Consider the following 22355-nt stretch of genomic DNA (forward strand, 5'->3'; position numbering starts at 1 on the left):
CCAGCTCCCCACCTGCAGGGGGGTTGCTTCACAGGCGGTGAAGCAGGTCTGCAGGTGTCTGTCTTACTCCCTCTCTGTCTCCCCTTCTCTCTCGATTTCTCTCTGTCCTATCCAACGACAATAATAATAACAACAACAGCAAGAGTAACAAGGGCAACAAAAGTAGGAAAAATGGCCTCCAGGAGCAGTGGATTCGTAGTGCAGGCACCGAGCCCCAGAGCTAACCCTGGGTGCAAAGTAAATAAATACATATAAAAAATTAAAATGTTATTTTAAAAGTTTCTTTCTTTTTTTGAAAGTTTATGTATTTCAGTTCTCTGGATGCTACATATGAGTGAAACCATCTGTTAGATGTCTTCTGTAATCACCTCCAGTTTCATCCATTTTTGTCACAATGTCACATTTTTGACACAATATCATTTAGTTTATTGCAGAGTAGTTTTCCATGGAGTGTATATCTCATAACTTTGTTAGCCAGTCATCTGTCAGTGGTCTGTTTCCACTCTTTGGCTATTATGAATAATCCAGCTATGAACATATGAGTGTATCTGTTCCTTTGAATCAGTGCATATTTTTTTGGATAAATGACCAAGAGTGGTATTGTTGGGTCATAAGGTAATTCCATTTCTGTTTGTTTAAGGACTTTCCTAAGGAGCTGGTATCAGTTTGCATTCGAATCAACAGTGTAGCAGAGTCTTTCTCCACAACTTCTCGAACGCCTATCATTTCCTATTCTGTTGATGCCATTCTCACAAATGTGAGATGAAATCTCAGTGTAGTTTGAATTTACATTTCTCTAATGATAAGTGAAGTGTGGAGCACTGTTTCTATGAATGTCTGGGCCATGTGTATCTCTTCTTTAGAAGAAGCTGTCTATTTAGTTTTATTTTATTTTATTTGCCTTCAGGGTTATTGCTGGGACTTGGTGCCCTCACTACACATTGACTGCTCCTGATGGCCATTTTTTCCATTTTAGTAGACAGGACAGAGAGAAATTGAGAGGGGAGAGGAAGATAGAGAGGGAGAGAGAAAGACACTTGAAGACCTGCTTCACCACTTGTGAAGTGACCGCCCCCTGCAGGTAGGGAGCTGGGGACTCGAATCAGCATCCCTGTGTGGATCCTTGCACTTTGGACTGTGTTTCACCCTGTGCGCTACCGCGCGGCCCCTCACTTTAGTTCCTTCACTCACTTTTTGAGGTTTTTTTTTTTTTTCATTTTGTTGAACTGTACCAGTTCTTTGTAGATGTTTGATATCAGTTGCTTGCTGGATATGTAATATGCTAATATCTTCTCCCATGAACTAAGTTTCCTGGTTATCCTTGTGCAGTTTGCATAAAAGATTTTTTATTAATATTTATTCCCTTTTGTTGCCCTTGTTTTATTGTTATAGCTATTATTGTTGTTGTTACTGATGTTGTCATTGTTGGATAGGTCAGAGAGAAATGGAGAGAGGAGGGGGAGACAGAGGGGAAGAGAAAGACAGACACCTGCAGACCTGCTTCACCACCTGTGAAGCGATTCCTCTGCAGGTGGGGAGCCGGGGGCTCCAACCGGGATTCTTACGCTGGTCCTTGCGCTTTGTGCCATGTGCGCTTAACCCGCTGCGCTACTGCCTGACTCCCTGCATAAAAGCTTTTTAGTTTGATGTAGTCCCGTTTATTTACTCTTGTTTTTGTTTCCCATGCTCTTGGGTGGAGTCTCCAAATCCATCTTTAATGTGAAGATCCTGCTATGCTTCATGAATGTTCTATAAATTTTAGAGTTTTTGGTCTAATATCCAGGTCTTTGACCCATTTTGATTTGATTTTGGTAAATGGTGTTAACTGGCAGTCTAGTTTTACTTTTGTATATACAAATGCTCTTCAAGAATTATTTTTGTATGTGAGTGTGTGAGAGAAGGATCACCAGAGCATTACTCTGGTCCATGTAATTAATGCTGAGGATAAAAATTGCAACTTTATGCCTGAAGAATCTAGTGCTTTATCCACTGTGCCACCTCCCAGGCCACCACAATGCTTTTTACCAGTCTTTTTTTTTTTTATGATAGAGACAGAGAGAAATAGGGAGAGAGAGGGGAGAGATAGAGACACCTATGGCACTGCTCCACCACTTGTGAAGCTTCCCCCCATGCTGGTGCAGACTGGGGGCTTGAACTGGGCCCTTGAGTATGGTAACTTGTGTGTTTTAGCAGGTGCACCACCACCTAGCCCCTCACAAATGCTTTATAAGCCTCGGCCAGCACCACCTGGGCTAACATCCCATTGACTAAACCAGTCACCTGATTGAAACCAGAGTCAGTAGAGGGAAGTGAGGGGGTAGATGGGGGGCGTCTGAAATTGAAATCAGCCACAGGTTCACAAGTTCATTAATGTCAAGCACTGCTGATTGTCAAGCAGGGTGGGAGCTTGATGTTTTATCATGTATTTATACACACACACACATTTTTTTTCCCTCAAATATTTGCTTACTTGTTGACTCTGCATCCTCTTTGTGTTTGAGACCATTTCTTTTTTTTTCTAATGTTTTTATTTATTTATTTATTATTGGATAGAGACAGAGAGAAATTGAGAGGGGAAGGAGAGATAGAGAAGGAGAAAGACAGGGAGACACCTGCAGCCCTGCTTCAGCACTTGTGAAGCTTGCCCTCTGCAGGTGGGGACCAGGGGCTTGAGCCTGAGTCCTTGTGCCCTGCAGTGTGTGCGCTTAACCGGGTGTGCCTCTGCCTGGCCCCTTTGAGACCATTTCTTAGCAGCGTTTCCCAGGTCAAATTTTCTCATTCTTCTGCTCTAGAGGGAGGAAGAAAGAAAGAAAGAAAGAAAGAAAGAAAGAAAGAAAGAAAGAAAGAAAGAAAGGGAAAGAAAGAAAGTGGAGTGGGGGGAAAGACAGAGGAAAGACACAAGAACCACTCCACAATCCATAGTGCTCTCTTGGTGCTGCCTGTGCCCTACTGGGTGAGCTATCTTGTGGTCTTATTTATGAAATAGGATCTGAGAGAGAGGGAGGGAGACACCAGAGCACTGTTAAGCTCTGGCTTATGTGTATCAAAATAAAACTAGGGTCCTGGGTGTGTTGGTCCTTCACTCCAGCACAGACCTCTTTATACCTCTGGTCTTTATTATATCTTAAAAGCACAGTGCTGAGCAGTGGGGCTCCTGGTTGCGTGCACATGTTAACATGCACAAGGACCCAGGTTGAAGCCCCCAGCCCCACCTGCAGGGGAGAAGCTTCATAAGTGGTGACACAGTGCTGCAGGTGTCTCTTTTCCTCTCTCTCTATTTCCTGACTCCCATCTCAAATTCTCTCTGCCCTATCAAAAAAATAAATAAATCATAACACATACACACACACACACACACACACACACACACACACACACGGCTGGGTGGTGGCACACCTGGTAGGATGCACAGGTTACAATGTGTAAGGATCCTGATTCAAGTCCCCTGGTCCCCACCTGCAGAGGGGAAGCTTCACAATTGGTGAAGCAGGGCTGCAGGTGTCTCTCTCTCCCTCTATTTCCCTCTTCGCTGGCTATGCACAAAGCCATTTCAGTTTGAAATTGTTTTGTATGTTCAGTAAAAAAGTACCCAGAAAAAGAGTAAAAAAAATCCAAAACAATAACACACACACACACACACACACACACACACACACACACACACACACACACACCAAGCTTTCTTTTTATTTTAATGCAGATTGTGAGAAAAAAGGGGGATAGGGTGGAGTGGGTTGGAGAGGTTGTTCAGAGATAAAGTATGGTAGTAACATTTGACTGTTCCTTGTCCAGGATTGGAAACTGCTGTTGTCATTGGAGAAACTCAAGAGAACATTACTCTTCCCTGTGGCAGCATTTCAGGCCCGAGGGGCCCTGTGACCTGGTACCGTAGTGACTCGGAGCCAGTCTTCCTCCTGTCCTCCAATTCCAGCCTTCCTCCTGTGGACCCACGCTTCTCCCTGGTCAATGCCAGCTCCCTGCACGTGGAGGCGCTGAACCTTCAGGATGAGGGCAATTACACCTGTCGGGAGACCCTGAACGGGACTCGGTGGTTCCGCATGGAGCTGCAGGTGGCCAGTAAGTGTGTGTGGAGGGGACTGGGACAGGCTGAGAGCCTCCTGCAGGATGGGCTTTGGAGTCAGTGACCTGAGTTTCACTCCAGGCTCCGCCACCTGCAGGCTGAATGACTTTGAGGCACCTGCATTTCCTCATCTATAAAATGGGGTAAAAAGAGTTCTTGCCTTGTAGAATTGCTGTGGAGAACAGATGGCAGTTTATCTCTGTCAAGGGCTATAGCTGGCTCCTGCTCTGGCAGGTCAATATTACTTTTAGCTTGTGGTCAAGATCATCCATCTGTTGGTATGTTATTATGCAACAAAGTCAGAGTGGAACACAGACACCTGAGTTCCAAGCCTGAGACTATGTCACCTTTAGCTTTCTTTCTTCCTTCCTTCCTCCCTTTCTCTCTTTTATTAATATTTTATTCACTTTTATGAGAGATAGATAGATAGGTAAACAGATAGAGACACCAGAGCACTTCTCAGTGCTGGCTTATGGTGGTGTTGAGGATTGAACCTGGGAACTCAGAGCTCAGGCATGAAAACCTTTTGCAAAACCATTATGTTGTCCCCACCATCCCATACCTTTAGCTTTCCTTTTTTGGTTATTTATTGATATATTTAAATATTTTTATTAACTTCTTGTTGGTTATAGACAGGGAAATTAGGAGGGAAGGGGGAGATAGGAGGGAAAGAGACAGACAGAAACCTGTAGCCCTGCTTCACCATTTGTGAAGCTTTTCTTCTGCAGGTGAGGACCAGGGGCTTGAACCTGGACCCATGCTCACTGTAATGTGTGTACTTAACCACCTGGCCCCTTTTATTGATATTTTTATGTTTGAGAGCAGAGCACAGCTCATCTCTGGTATAATATGCAGTGCAGGGATTGAACCTTGGGCCTCAGGTTGTACTCAGCCACTAAGCACAATGGAGTGGGTGGGGGAGGTTGTCAGAGATCAAGAAAAGTAGCATCTGACTGAATCCCTCTGGATTCCTTGTGTATTAAGTGAGAATAACACTTCACATGCTTTAGGAGGTATAGCATTTAAAAAAATATTTATTTATTTGTTTATTCCATTTTGTTGCCCATGTTGTTTTATTGTTATAGTTATTTATGTCATTGTTGTTGGATAGGACAGAAATGGAGAGAGGAGGGCAGAGAAGGGGAGAGAAAGACACCTGCAGACCTGCTTCACCGCCTGTAAAGTGGCACCCATGCAGGTGGGGAGCTGGGGGCTCGAACTGGAGGTATAGCATTTCTACAGCTGTAGTGCTTAGTACAGGTTGCAATGAGCCTCCTCTTCCTAAAGGTTGATATATACATGCGAATTCAGAGCAGGGGTTGACAAACTCTATCTTATGGGCCTACTGCCTGTTTTCATATGGCCTGTCAGCTGCAAATGTGTTTGAAAATGTTTAAACAGTCAAAAGCAATCAAATGAAGAATAGGGCTTGCCACATGTGAGAGTTGTGTGACATTTAAATGTTCACATTTATAAATAAGGTGTGATTGGGCATAGCCACGCTCATTTGTACATTGTCTCTGGCTGTCTTCGGTGTTAGGGTGAGAGTTGAGAGGCTCTGACATCATTTGGTTGAACTCTGCTCTTTTTTTTTTGCCTCCAGGGTTGTCACTGGAGCTGGTGCCTGCACTATGAATCCACTGCTCCTGGCGGCTGTCTTTTTTCAACTATTGTTGTTGCTGCTGTTGTTGGATAGGACAGAGAAGTTGAGAGGGGAGGGAAAGATAGGGAAAGAAAGAGAGAGAGAGACACCTGCAGACCTGCTCCACCTCTTGTGAAGCGACCCCTTGCAGGTGGGGTGATGGGGGACTTGAACCGGGACCCGTGCACTTAATACTATGTGCACTTAATCAGGGGCACCACCGCTCATCCTCTTTCTGGCTTTTTGCAGAGAAAGTTTGTTGTTCACTTGTTTAGGGGAACTTCCATGTTCTATGTACAATGTGTGAAGTTTAGTGAAAATATCCATGGGATTACATTATTGCTCCCTCCTTTCTTTCCTGTTTTCTTTTTGTTTTTCCCTCATGACACCTAGCACATGTGTGATTCCACTGCTTATGGAGGACCTTTTTTTAAAAATTTTTAAAAATATTTATTTATTTTCCCTTTTGTTGCCCTTGTTTTATTGTTGTTGTAGTTATTATTGTTGTTGCTATTAATGTCATCATTGTTAGATAGGACAGAGAGAAATGGAGGATCCCGGTTCGAGCGCCCCAGCTCCCCACCTGCAGGGGAGTCGCTTCACAGGCAGTGCAGCAGGTCTGCAGGTGTCTTTCTCTCCCCCTCTCTGTCTTCTCCTCCTCTTTCCATTTCTCTTCTGCCTGTGAGTGAGATCATCCCATATTCATCCTTCTGTTTCTGACTTGTTTCATGTAACATGATATCTTTAAGCTCCATCAAGATGGGGTGAAGAATGTGAATTCATCATTTTTAATAGCTGAGTAGTATTCCATTGTGTATATATACCACAACTTGTTCAGCCACTCATCTGTTGTTGGACACCTGGGATGCTTCCAGGTTTTTTTTTTTTTTTTTTTTTAAATGAGATAGGACAGAGAGAAACTGAGGGAGGATGATATAGAGAGGTGGAGAGGGGAGACAGGTGGTGGCGCACCGGGTTAAGTACACATAGTATGAAACACAAGAACCCACACAAGGATCCTGGTTTGAGCCCGTGGGTCCCCACCTGCAGGGGGGTCACTTCACAAGTGGTGAAGCAGGTGTGCAGGTGTCTGCTTGTCTCTCCCCCATCTCTCTTCATTTCTCTGTCTTAGTCAATAAAAAATGGAAAAAATGGCCTCCAAGAGCAGTGGGTTCATAAAGCAGGCAGCAAGCCCCAGTAATAACCCTGGAGGCAAAGAGAGAGAAGGAGAGAAAGAGACACTTGCAGGCCTTTTTCACCATTTGTGAAGCAGCCCTCTGCAGGTGGGGAACAGGGGCTCGAACCTGGGTCCTTGTGCTTGGTAGTTTGTGTACTTATCTGGGTGTGCGACCGCCTGGCCCCTGAGAAAAGTTTTGAATGTATTTACCTCTTCTGCAAAACAACTCCTATGGTACAAAACAGTGCTATTGTCTTTTGAAACAGTTGCTATCTTTTGTTTAACAAGATTTTTCCATTTCCAGTTACCATGCCCAGGTCAGGTAGTTCCATCCCTTTGGGACATGGTTTTCATAGGAAGTAATTTGGGGGCTACAAGACTTGGTGTCCAGAACTAGGGTTGCCATTGTGGCCTTGATGTAAACACACAGGTTCAGAAACTGCTTTGCAGGTAGATGAGCAAAACTTGCTGGTGGATTGGAAGTGGAAGTGGAAGGAAAGGAAAGAGAGGTTTCAAGGGCCCTTCTAACTTTTCGGATGGTTTCTACGGCTATGTCAACTCTCAAGACTTCTGGAATTTGGGAGTGCTGTGTTTCTGTGTCTGAAGATGCCATAGATGACTTGCTGAATAGCTAGGAATGAACGTGGGTGTACAAAAAAATGTCACCCATCTTGGCCCAGCTTTGTTTGGTCTCCACTGTGATGAGTGCCTGTAGGCCACTTGCACTCCTGCTGCCAAACTGGATTTAATTTCTCCAGGGGCTGGGATGCAGCTCACCCAGTGGAGCACACATTTTATTTATCACTTATGAAGACCTGTGTTCAAGCCTCTGGTGCCATATGAGAACACTATGCTCAGTACTTGGGGAAGCTCCATGAATGGTGGACCAGTGATGTGAAATCTCTTCTTCTCACTGTCTCCTCTCCCCCTGCCCCCCACCCTAGTTTAAAAGAAAGAAAACTGCTATCCTGGCAGGTAAAAAGAAAAAGAATTCCTCCATATCAGTCTTGTCAATAAATACTTTCTGTTTTGACCGCAGAGGAGTTATTATACTTTAAAAAAAACTGTATCTCCAGTTTATGATGACTTTATCTGATACCGGTTTATTAATTATTAGCTAAGTTTATTAGAGAATGGGCTGGTTTCAGTATTTCCCTGTAGGGAGATAAACACAGAAACACAGACCTTATTATGGAAGTGAACTGAAGTCATTAAACTCCTGTGGTGTTTCAGGCTCACCAAGGGAAAATCCTGTGTGGGTCAGAATCACTGTGGTATGATTCATATTATAGAAACCCCTTTCTATGGAAACATAGGGGGTTCCTGACAAGTGTAGGGCTTGCTGGTTAAAACAAGACAGACTGTCTTAGTCTATTCAAGCTGCTATAACAAAAACAATGTAGAGGACTAGAAAGACTGTATAATGGTTCTGCAAAAGACTTTCATGCCTAAAGCTCTGAGGTCTCAGGTTCACTAGTTTCACCATAAACCAGAACTAAGCAGTGCTCTGATGATTCTTTTTCTCTCTTGCGTTAATATATATATATACATACACACACACACACACACACACATACATATATATTAATGCGTGTGAACGCACATATTAGACTCAGTGACCTTAGCAACAGAATTTTGTGTCTCATAGTTCTGGAGACTGGGAATCCAAAGTCAAGACATTTCTTGGTGTGGGCCCACATCCTGAGTTTGAAAAACGATGGTCTTATTTATTTATTTATTCCTTTTTGTTGCCCTTGTTTTATTGTTGTAGTTATTGTCGTCATTGTTGGATAGGACAGAGAGAAATGGAGAGAGGGTGAAGACAGAGAGGGCGAGAGAAAGAGAGACACCTGCAGACCTGCTTTATCACTTGTGAAGCGACTCCCCTGCAGGTGGGGAGCCAGGGGCTCGAACTGGGATCTTTATGCCAGTCCTTGCGCTTTGCGCCACTTGTGCTTAACCCACTATGCTACCTCCTGACTCCCAAATGTCTTTTTTTTTAAAAAAAAAGATTTATTTGTGAAAAGAGAGATAGAAAGAACCAGAGAGTCAAAGTTAGCGATATCCCAAATTGATTCTGAAATGTTCATTTATAAAAACATTTCTAGTCTGGTGAAATAGTTCATTTGAATAGTGCACTGCTTTGCCATGCATATGACCCTGGTTCAAACCCAGCTCCCACCACATTGAAGAAAGCTTTTTTAAAAAAATATTTTGTTTATTTATTAATGATAAAGATAGGAGAGAGAGAGAGAGTGAGAGAGAGAGAGAAAGAACCAGACATCACTCTGGTACATGTGCTACCGGGGATTGAACTCAGGACCTCATGCTTGAGAGTGTAGTGCCTTAGACACTGCGCCACCTCCTGGACCACTGAAGAAAGCTTTTTGTGCTCTGGTATCTCTCTCTCTCTCTGTCTTTCTCTCTGCCTTCTCTGCCTCTGTCAAACAAGCAAACAAACAAAAAGCATTTTTACAAAACAGATGATGGGAGACTTCCAGGAGGCATGGCAATGCAGTAGCCTGGAACAGAACCAATCTCCCTCATAACAACAAATATCTACAACTATCTAACTTAACAAAACTCACCAACTACAGCTGAGACATCTGTAGAAGCACCATAGCCTCAGCCACCAAGTTGCAGATACTGTCATGATTCCATCCTGATTTCTCTGGGCAGATGACCTCCCCAGTGTATCCCGGATCCTCACCTCTCCCCTAGGCAATGATAGAAACCTCACCTGCCTCATGAGGGAAAGACAGAAACAGTCTGGGGGGTATAAATTGGCCTGCCAATGCCCATGTCCAGTGGAGAAGCAGTTATAGAAACCACAACTCTCACCTTTCTGCACCCCAAAAAGAATGTTGGCCTATACTCCCAAGTGGGGGAGAAATAAATGATTAGGGGAAGATGACCAGAGGTCTCTGAATTCCAGCTCCATCAGGACCTAGAGAAAGAAAAGGAAAAAAAGGAAGGATATTTAGAAGTAGTAATAGGTGGAGGTGTGACTTGGAAAGGAAGAGAAGATGAGACCATAGGGAGAAAATGGGCAAATTTATACAAATATAGACAGATGTAGAAATAATAATCAACCCATATATGCAACTAGAGAGAACTGTTGTACCTTCTGGGGGTGGGGCAGGGGCAGAATTCTGGTGGTGGGCACGGTGTAGAATTATAACCCTGTTATCTTAAATTTTTGTGAATCAATGTTAAGTCACTAATAAATAAATAAAAACATAATGGGTCAACATTTATAGATAAGGGGTATGTAGAGCACTGGAAGGGTTTATAGATGAGTGGTGACCTTTGAATACTTCACCTAAGAGGCCCCATGGCTTTTCTCATTTGCTCTTCCCTCCCTCCTATCCTCCTTCCCTCCCTTGCTTCCTGTCTCTCTCTCTTTCTCTTTCTGTTGTCACTGAGGCTTCATCATCCTAGACTGACCTTTTAGGAGAGAATGACAGAGACAGAGAGAGAGAAGCCACAGCACTGAAGCCTCCTTCATTGGGGCCAGGCTCGAAAATTGGTCACACACCTGACAAAGCAACACATAATCCAAGTGAGCTATCTTGCCAGCCCTCTCTCATTGTTATTATCTTTTTCTTGCCAGGGCTTTGTGTCTACATGATTCCACCACTCTGTGGACTCCCCCCGCAGCTAGAGAGTGAAAGACAGAGACAGAGAGGAGAGACACCATAGCACTGCTTTAGCACTTGTAAAGTTGAACCTTTGGTTGCTGTCTTCAGTGTGGTGACGGGGGACTCAAACCCAGGTCCTTGGCATGTCGTAAAGTGTGTACTCTACTGGAACCATCTCCCAGTCTCTATTTATTTATTTTTGTTTTCTCCTTAAACTCTTGTACCTGCTTCTATTTCATTAATTCCTTAGATTCTCCTTATTTCATGCTGGTCAAAACCCTCCCTGAGGGGCTGGGTGGTGGCACACCGGCTTAAGTGCACGTAGTACAAAGCACAAGGACCCACACAAAGATCCTGGTCTGAGCCCCCCAGGCTCCCTACCTGCTGGGGCATCATTTTGCAAGCGATGAAGCAGGTCTGCAGAGGTCGATCTTTCTCTCTCCCTCTCTACCTTCCCCATCCCTCTCAATTTCTCTTTGTCCTATCCAAAAAACCGAAATAATGGCCTCCAGGAATAGTGGATTCATAGTGCTGGTACTGAGCCTCAGAGATAATCCTGAAGGAAAACAAACAAACAAACAAAAACCTTCTCTGTCAGTTGCTGGGGGTTAACACTGTCTGCCAGGTTACTGTAACCCTGCAGATGCCAGTATGAAAGAGGTCTCTTGCAAGACCCTACCTGCCAAGTCCACACAGGAACCTTCTGCTTAGCTGCTCACCTGCCAGGTATGGGCACTCCCTAGGACCTGCTGATCCACATACTTCATACCCAGCCTGCTATAGTGAACGGGACATTTGAACACCTCCCAAACCACAGTGTAACTCCTGTCAATCCTGGGGATGGTAGGAACCCTTCTGACCCAAGCTCCCAGCCTAGGTAGGAAAGCAGTCTCAGGCCTGGGGTGTTGGTTTTCTTTTTCTTTTTTTTTTTTTTCTTTTGCCTCCAGGGTTATTGCTGAGGCTCAGTGCCTGCACCATGAATCCACTGCTCTTGGAGGCCATTTTTTCCCCCTTTTGTTGCCCTTGTTGCAGCCTTGTGGTTATTATTGTTGTTGATGTCGTTCGTTGTTGGATAGGACAGAGAGAAATGGAGAGTGGAGAGGAAGACAGAGAGGGGGAGGGAAAGATAGACACCTGCAGACCTGCTTCACTGCCTGTGAAGCGACTCCCCTGCAGGTGGGGAGACGGGGCTCGAACCAGGATCCTTACGCTGGTCCTTGTGCTGTGCGCCACGTGCACTTAACCCGCTGCACTACCGTCCGACCTCTGTTGGTTTTCTTTTCTTTTTCTTTTTTAAATTTTTTTATTATTTATTTTCCCTTTTGTTGCCCTTGTTTTCCTGTTGTAGTTATTGTTGTTGTTGGCTAGGACAGAGAGAAATCGAAAGAGGAGAGGAAGACAGAGAGAGGGAGAGAAAGACAGACACCTGCAGAGCTGCTTCACCGCCTGTGACGCAACGGAATTCCCTTACAGGTGGGGAGCCAGGGGCTCGAACCGGGATCTTTACACCGGTCCTTGCGCTTTACGCCACATGCGCTTAACCCACCTCGCTACCGCCCGACTCCACACCACCCCACCCCACCCCACTCCCCGTTGGTTTTCTTAATGTACAGGGAGTCTTTCAAGTCATCAGTGCTTTTAAAAAGGAGAAAAATGCATTGTTCCTGTTTCTGTAAGGACTGATCATCCCATTCCCACGATTAAATGAGCACATGCTCAGGTACATTTAACAGCATTTGTCTATCACCTGTCAGCATTTGATAGATGTTGTCCACCTCACTGGCTGCTTCATTTTTTTCTGTCTGTTAGCTCCAGGCCAGTATCGTGTGTGTGTGTGTGTGTGTGTGTGTGTGTGTGTGTGTGTGTGTGTGTGTGTGTGTGTATTTTAAGTTTATTTTTATTTATTTACTTACCAACATTGGTTTGCTATAGCTTTATGTGTAGATGATTCCATTGCTCCTAATGGATTCATTTTTTTTTTTTTTTTCCCCACTTGGTTGGGGAAGACAGACAGAGAAGGAGGAGAGACACCATCACGCTGCTTCCCCTATGCGTAGTGACCAGGAGCTTGAACCCAGATCCTGGTACACGGCAAAGTGTATGCTATACAGAATGAGCTATTTTCTAGCCCCTGGAATGGCATCTATTTCTTCTCCTTTGCCGGGCTAGCTTCACAGGCAGGAGAGAGACGACCAGGGACTCATGGCTGAGCTGGGAACACAGTTCAATCTTTATTGACGAGCGGGGATGCAGTTCAACAATCTAATCTCTATTCATTAGAAAATCCTGTCCTTTATATCTCCTGAGGTGGAAGTGTCAGGAAGAGGAAGTATGTAGGATAGGGGGTGGGGAGAAGGAAAAAGCTCAGCAAACCAGTGGGGATTAAACAGTGGAAAACAGGAAGTGACTAGGAGAGGGGGCGGAGTAGAAAAAGAGCGGGAACCAGTGGGATTAAACCAGTGCAAACAAAACAGTGATTATGTAAATAGACCACAGCATCAAACAATGCAACAGAAGGGGTCTTAGAAGCAGAATTTAGAAGCAGACCAACACTCCTTCTCCTTCTTCTTGGCATTGTTCAGCTCTTACTTATGGTGGTGCTGGCGATTAAATCTGGGATATTGGGTATTTCAGGTATGACAGTCTGTTGTGCTACCAATGGCACTGGCTAAAATGTGATTTTTATTTTATTTTTTTAATTATATTTATTTATTGAATATAGACAGCCAGAAATAGAAAGGGAATGATAGGGAGGGAGAGAGACAAAGAGACACCTGCAGCACTGCTTCACCACTTGCAAAGCTTTCCCCCTGCAGGTGGGGACCAAGGGCTTAAACCTGGGTCCTTACACACTCTAACATGTGCGTTCAACCAGGTGTGCCACCACCCAGCCCCTTTATTTCATATTTTACATTGAATACTTCAGCAAAGAAAATAGTAACAGTGATTTCAGAATGTAATTCCTGAATTCAATAAATATCATTTATAACTAAGTACAACCAATCATAATCAAGACACTAAGCCAACTAGTTAACAGTTAAGTAAGTGACAGGGAGATAGCTCACTTGGTAGACCACACACCTTACTATGTATAAGATCCCTGCCATGTGGGTCAAACCTTGCCACCACATTCGGGAGCAACATGCACTGCACAGGAGTAGCTGCATGGGGGCAGAGGGTAGATAGCATAATGGTTATGCAAATAGACTCTCATGCCTGAGGTTCCAAAGCCCCAGGTTCAATCCCCTACACCACCATAAGCCAGAGCTGAGCAGTGCTCTGGTTAAAAACAACAACAAAAAAGGAGTAGCTGCATGGGCTGGGCGACAGACTGATGTTGTGGTATCTCTTCTTTTCTCTCTCTCTCTCTCTCTCTCTCTGCAATAGAAAGAAACAAAAAGGAAAACAAGGGGCTAGGCGGTGGCACACCTTGTAGAACATTCGTGTTACAATGCACATATGTGTTACAAAGCCCCGAGTACCCCCTTTGGGATTAGAGAAGAGGAAAGCTTCATGAGTAGTGCGGCAATGCTGTGGGTTATCTTTCTCCCCATCTCCTCTGTCCCTCTTGATTTCTGTCTCTATGCAATAAATAAATTAATTAAAAAAATGTAGAGGGCCGGGTGGTAGCATAGTAGGGTAAACACACATGGCATAAAGCACAAGGGCTGACACAAGGATCCTGGTTCGAGCCCCCGCACCCCACCTGCAGGGGAGGGTCACTTCACAGGTGGTGAAGCAGGTCTGCAGGTGTCTTTATCTCCCCCTCTCTGTTTTCCCCTCCCCTCCCCTCTCAATTTCTCTCTGTCCTGTTCAAGAACAATGGAAGCCATGACAATGATAATAACAATAAACAAGGGCAACAAAAGGGGGGGGAATGTAAAGGAAAATAACTATAAACTAGAAATATCAGGAACTGGGGAGCATGCATGATTGATTAAGTCACTTTGCCACTGTGTTTTTTCAACCTAACTCTGAAGTCACAGACACCTTCCCTGTCCCTCCTATTATTCCCAGGTGGCCCCTACAAAGTGGAGGTCAACATTTCCACCACTGGCTCGCTCCCCAACGGCACCCTCTATGCAGCCCAGGGCTCCCAGGTGGACTTCAGCTGCAGGAGCAGCTCCCACCCCCTGCCCAAAGTGGAGTGGTGGTTCCAGGCCACGGGTTCCAACATTGAGCCCTTTGAAAACAACCTGACGTCCAGCCAATTCTCACTGTTACGGATGTCACAGAACCTCCAAGGGAACTACACCTGTTCAGCCAGCAACGAGCTCAGCGGGAGACATCGCCAGGTGACCTCCGAGCTCCTGGTCTACTGTGCGTAAGAAGCGCTCCCTCCCCGCTGCCCCACCCCCCATCCTTGTTCATGTATCTGTGCCTCTTCCTTTTGTCTGCAAAGACATACCCATTGCTACTGTCCTAATACACCTTTGAGCCGCAGAGGGATGTGAAAGCTGAGCCTACTGCTGTCATGCTTGTTTGTTTTAAGTTGACATGGAAGAACAGAATACAGCATTAACCGTTTTAAAATGGATGCTTTGGTGGCACTTAGTACACGTGCAGTTTGGGCAAGCCTCACTTCTATCTAGCTATGAAATTTTTTCTTTATTTTTTATAATATCCTGGGGAATGAGTCCAGAGGCTCGCTTTTGCTCACTACTGCTGAGTGGCCACCAGGCCCAATTCTCTTAAACTTTTTTTTTTTAATTTTGTTTACTTATTACTGGATAGAGACAGAAATTGAGAGGGGAGGGGGGCACAGAGAGAAAGAGAGACAGACAGCTGCAGCTCTACTTCACCATTTGTGAAGCTTTCCCCCAGCTGGAGGGGACCAGGGGCTTAAACCGTGGTCCTTGCATACTGTAGAGAGAGAGAGAGTGTGTGTGTGTGTGTGTGTGTGTGTGTGCGCACGCATACACACGTGCGCACACGCTTAACCAGGTGTGCCACCACTCGACCCCCAGTTCTCCATCCTTGATTCTTTTTCCTCTGGGCTTTCACACCTATGCTAGTTTGGTGCTATACAGACAGAGTGTGAAAGGCAGGGAGAGAGGAAGCAAAGAGAGACAGATGCCACAGCACTGCTCCACTGATTGTGAAGCTAGTACCTTTTGTAGTGTGCTCCCATGTGGTGACAGTCCTTGAACACCGCGAAGTGTGCCCTGTACTGTGTGCACTGTCTCCTGGCCTCTTTGGATTTTTCCTTTTGAGAGTGAGAGAGAGGAGCGAGAGAGAAACAGAAGACAGATGCCAAAAGCGCCACTCTGCCGTCTATGGAGTTCTCCCCCGTGCCATTCATCGTGCTTCCTGTGTTGTCAGAGCTTGAGCTAAGGGCCTCATGCACAGGAGGATGTGGGCTTTAAGGAGTGAGCTGTCTGCTGCCTTCTCATTTTTTCTAATTCTACATTTTTGAGAGAGAGAGAGAGAGAAAGAGAGAGAATGAAAGGAGAGACAGCAAAGCATAGCTCCACCCCCCATAGAGTTCCCTTGGTGCTGTCTGTGTAGTTCCCATCTGGTGCTGGGGCTAGAACCCCTGGCCCTAGGCTTAGTAAGTTATGTACTTTATACACTGAGCAATCTCTCAGCCTCCCAAAAAATGTTTTTATTGCCCAAGATGGAATCCCCACACCCATCAAGCAGCCACTCCACCCTCTCTTCCTCCAGCCTCACCAATCTGTGTCTCTCTCTGTGGGTTTGCCTCTTCTGCGTATTTGATATAAATACAGCTACCCAGAATGTGGTCTTTCATGTCAGTCTTCTCACACTGAGCAAGATTTACCCATGTTGTAGCAGGTGTCAATACGCCATGTTTTTTATGGCTGAATAACAGTCTGTTGGGATGGCTCCACCATGATCTATTTAGCCCTTCTTCCAGCCTCACACATTATATTCACGAGCCTGCGCCTGCAGGCCCTATTACAAACCAGCGGTTCCCCAGCTGTAATCTTGGGGGTGAGGAAACAACAAGCAAATGTATCTCTACACAAATCTCTTGGACAAGAACCGCTGTAGAATGTATAGTGTACTCATCATCTGTGCCAGTGGAAAGGAGCATCAGTGCAACCAATTAGTAGGTGTGGAAATTACTCACCACTGACTTCACAGGTCAAGACCCAGCAATAACCCTGGAGGCAAAAAAAAAACAAAAAAAGAACAAAAACAGACAAGTATAAAGAAGAAAACTGTCACTTGTTCTCCAGCCATCATTTGGTATATGCCCAAAACCCTTTTTACTTTGTAAAGGCATATAAGATTCTAATTTTTTCTATATTAATTCATTTACAGTAAGAACAAAAAAAGCTCACCTGAGGGAGTCAGGTGGTAGTGCAGCGGGTTAAGTGCACATGACACAAAGCTCAAGGATCCCGGTTTGAGCCCCAGCTCCCCACCTGCAGGGGAGTTGCTTCACAGGTGGTGAAGCAGGTCTGCAGGTGTCTATCTTTCTCTCCCCCTCTCCGTCTTCCCCTCCTCTCTCCATTTCTCTCTGTCCTATCCAACAATGACGTCAATAACAACAATAATAACTACAACAATAAAACAACAAGGGCAACAAAAGGGAATATATATATATATATATATACACTCACCTGAGAGCGTGCCAGATTTGCCATGCATGCAACCCATGTTCCAGCCCAGCCTCCACGGCATTGAAGGCAGCTTTAGTGTTGTGTTTTTTCCCTGCCCCCCCTTTTTCTTCCCCCAGGGTTATAGCAAGTGATGACTAGTGTCTTGAACCCGGGTCCTTCAGCATGATAATGTGTGAACTCTACTGGGTACATGACTGCCCAGCCCTTTGTCTTTGTAAAAAAAAAAAAATATATATATATATATATATATATATATATTTTTATTGCCACCAGGATTATCCCTGGGGCTCTCAGTGTCTGTGATGAATCCACCATTCCTAGTGGCCATATTTTCCCTTTATTTTTTTCCCCCTCTTTATTTGATAGGAAAGAGAGAAATTGAGAGGGAAAGGGGAGACAGAGAGGGAGAGAGACAGAGAGACACCTGTAGTACCGACTTCCCCATTTGTGAAGTTTCTCCCCTGTAGGTGGGAAATGGCAGCTCAAACTCAGGTCCTTGTGCATGATAATGTATGTGCTTAACCAAGTGTATCAGAGAGGCCCCTATCTCTTTCTATTTGAAAAAGTCAGCAGTAAAACCCCGGTAATGACAATATAATAACAAAAGTAATAATAATAATTTCTAAGTTAATAAATGTATATTAAAATATATAATATACACATATAATGTGTATGTATATGTATGTATATATATATATATATTTCAGTACGTTAATCACATTGGAAATAGAAGTTTATAACTTGTTCGATGTTTGTGTGTGTGATACGTGCACATGTTAAAAAGAAAGTGTATAATAGGGATTCCAACCTGTGACCCCTCTAGGGACCAGCCCTGTTCAGCAAAACTTTCCATGGTGATAGGAAATCCGGTGTGGCCTAATATAGTAGCCTCTCACCCTGTATGATTACTGAACACTTAAAATGTGGGTGGTGTGACTACGAAAATAAATTTGTAATCTAATGAGTTTCAACTTAAATAACCTCAGGTGATTGGTGAGAAATGCAAAGATGAACCCCACCCCCAGCAAAGGAAACCTGATGATTGCCAGGCAGCGTTTGTGCTGGGAGCTGGTTTAAAATAGACTGCTTGGGGTCCGTGTTTCTCTGATTCCCTCTTTCTGTCATCACTTCATCCCTCCCACCCCTGCTGCTGGTCATAGAGTCTGTGATGGAGCCCAAGTTCTCTGGTGTTTTGCAGCCCTCCCTTTGTCTGTCCCTCAATGCTGGGCAGAGACGTCACCAGGACTTTCCGTACTGCAGCTCACCTGTCGCTGGCATGGAGGATATCCGGACCCTACCTTTCAGTGGACAGAAGAGCCAGGAGGTGTGGTTGTGGGCAAGTCAAGACTTGGAGTGGAGGTGCTGAACCAGTCCCAGCTGTCAGATGGCAAGAAGTTCAAGTGTGTCGCAAGCCACGTGCTGGGGCCAGAGTCTGGAACTAGCTGCGTGGTACAAATCAGTGAGTCTGGCTTGCCTTGTCCTTGGGTTGGGGCTCATTTTTTTTTTTTTTTTAATTTTTATTTATTTATTTATTTTTTATTTAAGAAAGGATTAATTAACAAAACCATAGGGTAGGAGGGGTACAACTCCACACAATTCCCACCGCCCAATCTCCATATCCCACCCCCTCCCCGATAGCTTTCCCATTCTCTATCCCTCTGGGAGCATGGACCCAGGGTCATTGAGGGTTGCAGAAGGTAGAAGGTCTGGCTTCTGTAATTGCTTCCTCGCTGAACATGGGCGTTGACTGGTCGGTCCATACTCCCAGTCTGCCTCTCTCTTTCCCTAGTAGGATGGGTCTCTGGGGAAGCTGAGCTCCAGGACACATTGGTGGTGTCTTCAATCCAGGGAAGTCTGGCCAGGTTGGGGCTCATTTATCTTCCATTCTTCTGGGAAAAACAAAACAAAAAACAAACATCAACAACAAACATTTAAAAAAATTTTTTTTATTTATAAAAAGGAAACATTGACTAAACCATAGGATAAGAGGGTTACAACTTCACACAAGTCCCACCACCAGAACTCTGTATCCCATCCCCTCCCCTGATAGCTTTCCTATTCTTTTAAATTTTTTTATTATTTATTTATTTATTTTATTTAAGAAAGGATTAATTAACAAAACCATAGGGTAGGAGGGGTACAACTCCACACAATTCCCACCACCCAATCTCCATAACCCACCCCCTCCCCCGATAGCTTTCCCATTCTCTATCTCTCTGGGAGCATGGACCCAGGGTCATTGAGGGTTGCAGAAGGTAGAAGGTCTGGCTTCTGTAATTGCTTCCTGGCTTTCCTATTCTTTAACCCTCTGGGAGTATAGACCCAAGGTCATTGTGAGATGCAGAAGGTGAAAAGTCTGGCTTCTGTATTTGCTTCCCCACTGAACATGAGCGTTGACAGGTGGATCCATACTCCCAGCCTGTCTCTCTCTTTCCCTAGTGGGGAAGGGCTCTGGGAAAGTGGAGCTCCAGGACACGTTGGTGGGGTTGTCTGCTCGTGGAAGTCTGGTCGGCATCATGCTAGCATCTGGAACCTGGTGGTTGAAAAGAGAGTTAACATGCAAAGTCAAACAAATTGTTGAACAATCATGGACCTAAAGGCTGGAATAGTATAGCTGAAGAGTTGGGGGGGGGGTCCTCCATTTTGTAGATAGCTAGTAGGCATAATTTTTGTTTTTGTTTTTTCCCCTGAGCCTGAAATCTGATGTGCAGGTGGATCCAAGTTATTGTCTGGGGAGATGATATCATGGCTGGGAAAAGGACCAGAAAGCTGGCTCAGGGAAGAGAGTAGCTCCCTAATATGGGAAAAGGGTATAAATATTGTTGACTGTAAACCCCATCGGTTTGATGTGATCTGGGGCCCATATTCAGCTTAGGAGTCTGTGTGACCTCTGCATCCCTGTAGATCTGAGCTCACATTCTGTGGTCATGAGTAGGAACATTCCAAGCTGCCCCAGTATCAACCCATCTTCCTCAGGTGTAGCATAGAGTATGTTGTCCATCCTCCCTTTGGAGGATGGAACATTCTCTACCACTGTTGATCCAAGTTGAGGGCAAGGTCCTATGGGGGCCCACAAAAGGGTCTATTGTGTTGTTCTTGATAGAAATGACCAATAACAATGGAGAGAAGTATCCCCCTTGCAGATACTCCTTGCAGTTTCCCTGACTGGAAACTGAGACGCAGGTCCTCATGCATTTTAATATGTGTGCTTTACTGGCTGAGCCACCTCCTGGATCTCTCTCTCTCTCTCTCTCTCTATCTCTATCTCTATCTCTCTCTCATCAAAACACTGATAAGCTCTGTTTTTTTGGTAGTGGGGGGGGTTGAACATGGGTCTTTAGAGTCTCAGGCATAAGATGTTCTTTGCATAACCATTATGCATATACCCTTGTCCCCCTTTTTTCTTCCAGGGTTATCACTGGGATTCAGTGCTTGCACTACAAATCCACTGCTCCTGGAAGCTATTTTTTCCCCTTTTATTGCCCATGTTGTTTATAGTTGCTATTGTCGTTGTTATTGCTGTCGTTGTTGTTGGATAGGACAAAGAGAAATGGAGAGAGGAGGGGAAGAAGTTGGAGAGAAAGATAAACACCTGCATGCTTCACTGCCTGTGAATCGACTCCCCTGCAGGTGGTGAGCCGGGGGCTCGAACTGGGATCGTTGCTCCGGTCCTTGTGCTTTGTGCCATGCGTGCTTAACCCGCTGTGCTACCACCCAGCGCCCCCCCCCTTTGTCTTTTAATTTAGTGTTAGGGCAAGGGCCAGGATATTACACATGTGTGGTACCATTGGACACCCCCCCCACACTCCTCCTCTTATTCTTTATATGAGGAGGGGCGAGAGAGGAAGAAACACCAAGGCACTGCTCTACTATCTATGGAGGGCCACCCCGCACCCCTGCTGTCAACAGTGCCCCCATGCAGTGTTGGGCCTGACCCCAGGTGCATATTAAGACTTATCCTCTGGAGAGCAGCGGGTTAAGTGCACATGGCACGAAGCCAAGGACTGGCTGTAAGGATCCCAGTTTGAGCCCCCTGGCTCTCCACCTACAGGAGAGTCGCTTCACAAGTGGTTAAGTAGGTCTGCAGGTGTCTGTCTTTCTCTCTCCCTCTCTGTCTTCCCCTCCTCTCTCCATTTCTCTCTGTCCTATCTAACAACAAGGACATCAAAAACAACAACAATAATAACTACAACAACAATAAAAAAGGGCAACAAAAGGAAAAGTAAATAAATATTTAAATTTTTTTTAAAAAGACTTATCTTCTGCTGGGTGAGCTGTCTCTTAGCTCCCTGGATCTGACTTTATCCAGAATAAGGGGCTTTGCACATGTGGCTAAATTATGATGCAGTTTAATGGAGGGAAAACATACTAGTCCAATGATTGGTCTCCTGATTCAAAGAGGGATGCAGCTTGGGAGGTGGCACCATGGATAAAGCGTTGGACTGTCAAGCATGAGGTCCTGAGTTTTCATGATGCTCTAGTTCTCTCACATTTTTATTTATTATTTTGGGTAGAGACAGAAATAAACTGAGAGGGAGAGGTAGAGAGGGAAAGAGACAGAGAGACACCTGCAGACCTGCTTCACCACTTACGAAGCTTCCCCCCTGCAGGTGGGGACCAAGGGCTTGAACCTGGGTCCTCATGCACTGTAATGTGTGTGCTTAACCCGGTGCACCACTGCCTGGCCCCTCTGGTTCTCTCCCCTCCCCTTCTCATAAATAAACAAATAAAATTTAAAAATAAAATAGAGGGACACTTTGAATATTTTAGAGAAGGCCATGTGATGCTGAAGTCAGAGTAGTAACTCTCTCAGTCAGGGAGCACTGGGGGTTGTGGGCATCTGCCTGGATCTAAGAGGCCCATGGGCTTGTTCCTTCTGCAGAGCCTGCAGAGGGAGCAAGCCCTGCTGATACTTTGACTTCTGGCCTCTGCGAAGTGAGGAAATACATATCAGTTGTTGTTATTATTGTTTATACATTTTATTTATTTATTTGATAGAGCCAGAGAGAAATCAAGAATGGAGGGAGAGAAAGAGAGAGACAGAGAGAGAGAGAGAGAGCGAGCTGCTACATTGCTTCACCATCTGTGAAGCTTTCACCCTGTATATAGGGACTGAGGGCTTGAACCCTGGCCCTTGCACATTGTAACATGTGCACTCAGCTAGGTGTGCTACCACTGGGCCCCTGTTGTTGTAGATGATACTTCTTTTTTTTTTAAGATTTTT

The 22355-nt window shown here is 45.0% G+C and overlaps 1 protein-coding gene across 1 annotated transcript in view; it reads left to right on the forward strand.

Moving 5' to 3' along the window:
* Positions 1 to 22355, forward strand: part of VSIG10 (V-set and immunoglobulin domain containing 10) — a 50312-nt gene that overhangs the window by 9252 nt on the left and 18705 nt on the right. Inside the window, exons 3-5 of the mRNA XM_007529341.3 lie at positions 3793 to 4077; positions 14559 to 14861; positions 18330 to 18590. Coding sequence (XP_007529403.2) covers positions 3793 to 4077; positions 14559 to 14861; positions 18330 to 18590 — 849 coding nt within the window. The remainder of the gene's footprint in view (positions 1 to 3792; positions 4078 to 14558; positions 14862 to 18329; positions 18591 to 22355) is intronic.

Source organism: Erinaceus europaeus, unplaced genomic scaffold (genome assembly GCF_950295315.1).
Source record: "Erinaceus europaeus unplaced genomic scaffold, mEriEur2.1 scaffold_416, whole genome shotgun sequence".
Taxonomy (NCBI): domain Eukaryota; kingdom Metazoa; phylum Chordata; class Mammalia; order Eulipotyphla; family Erinaceidae; genus Erinaceus; species Erinaceus europaeus.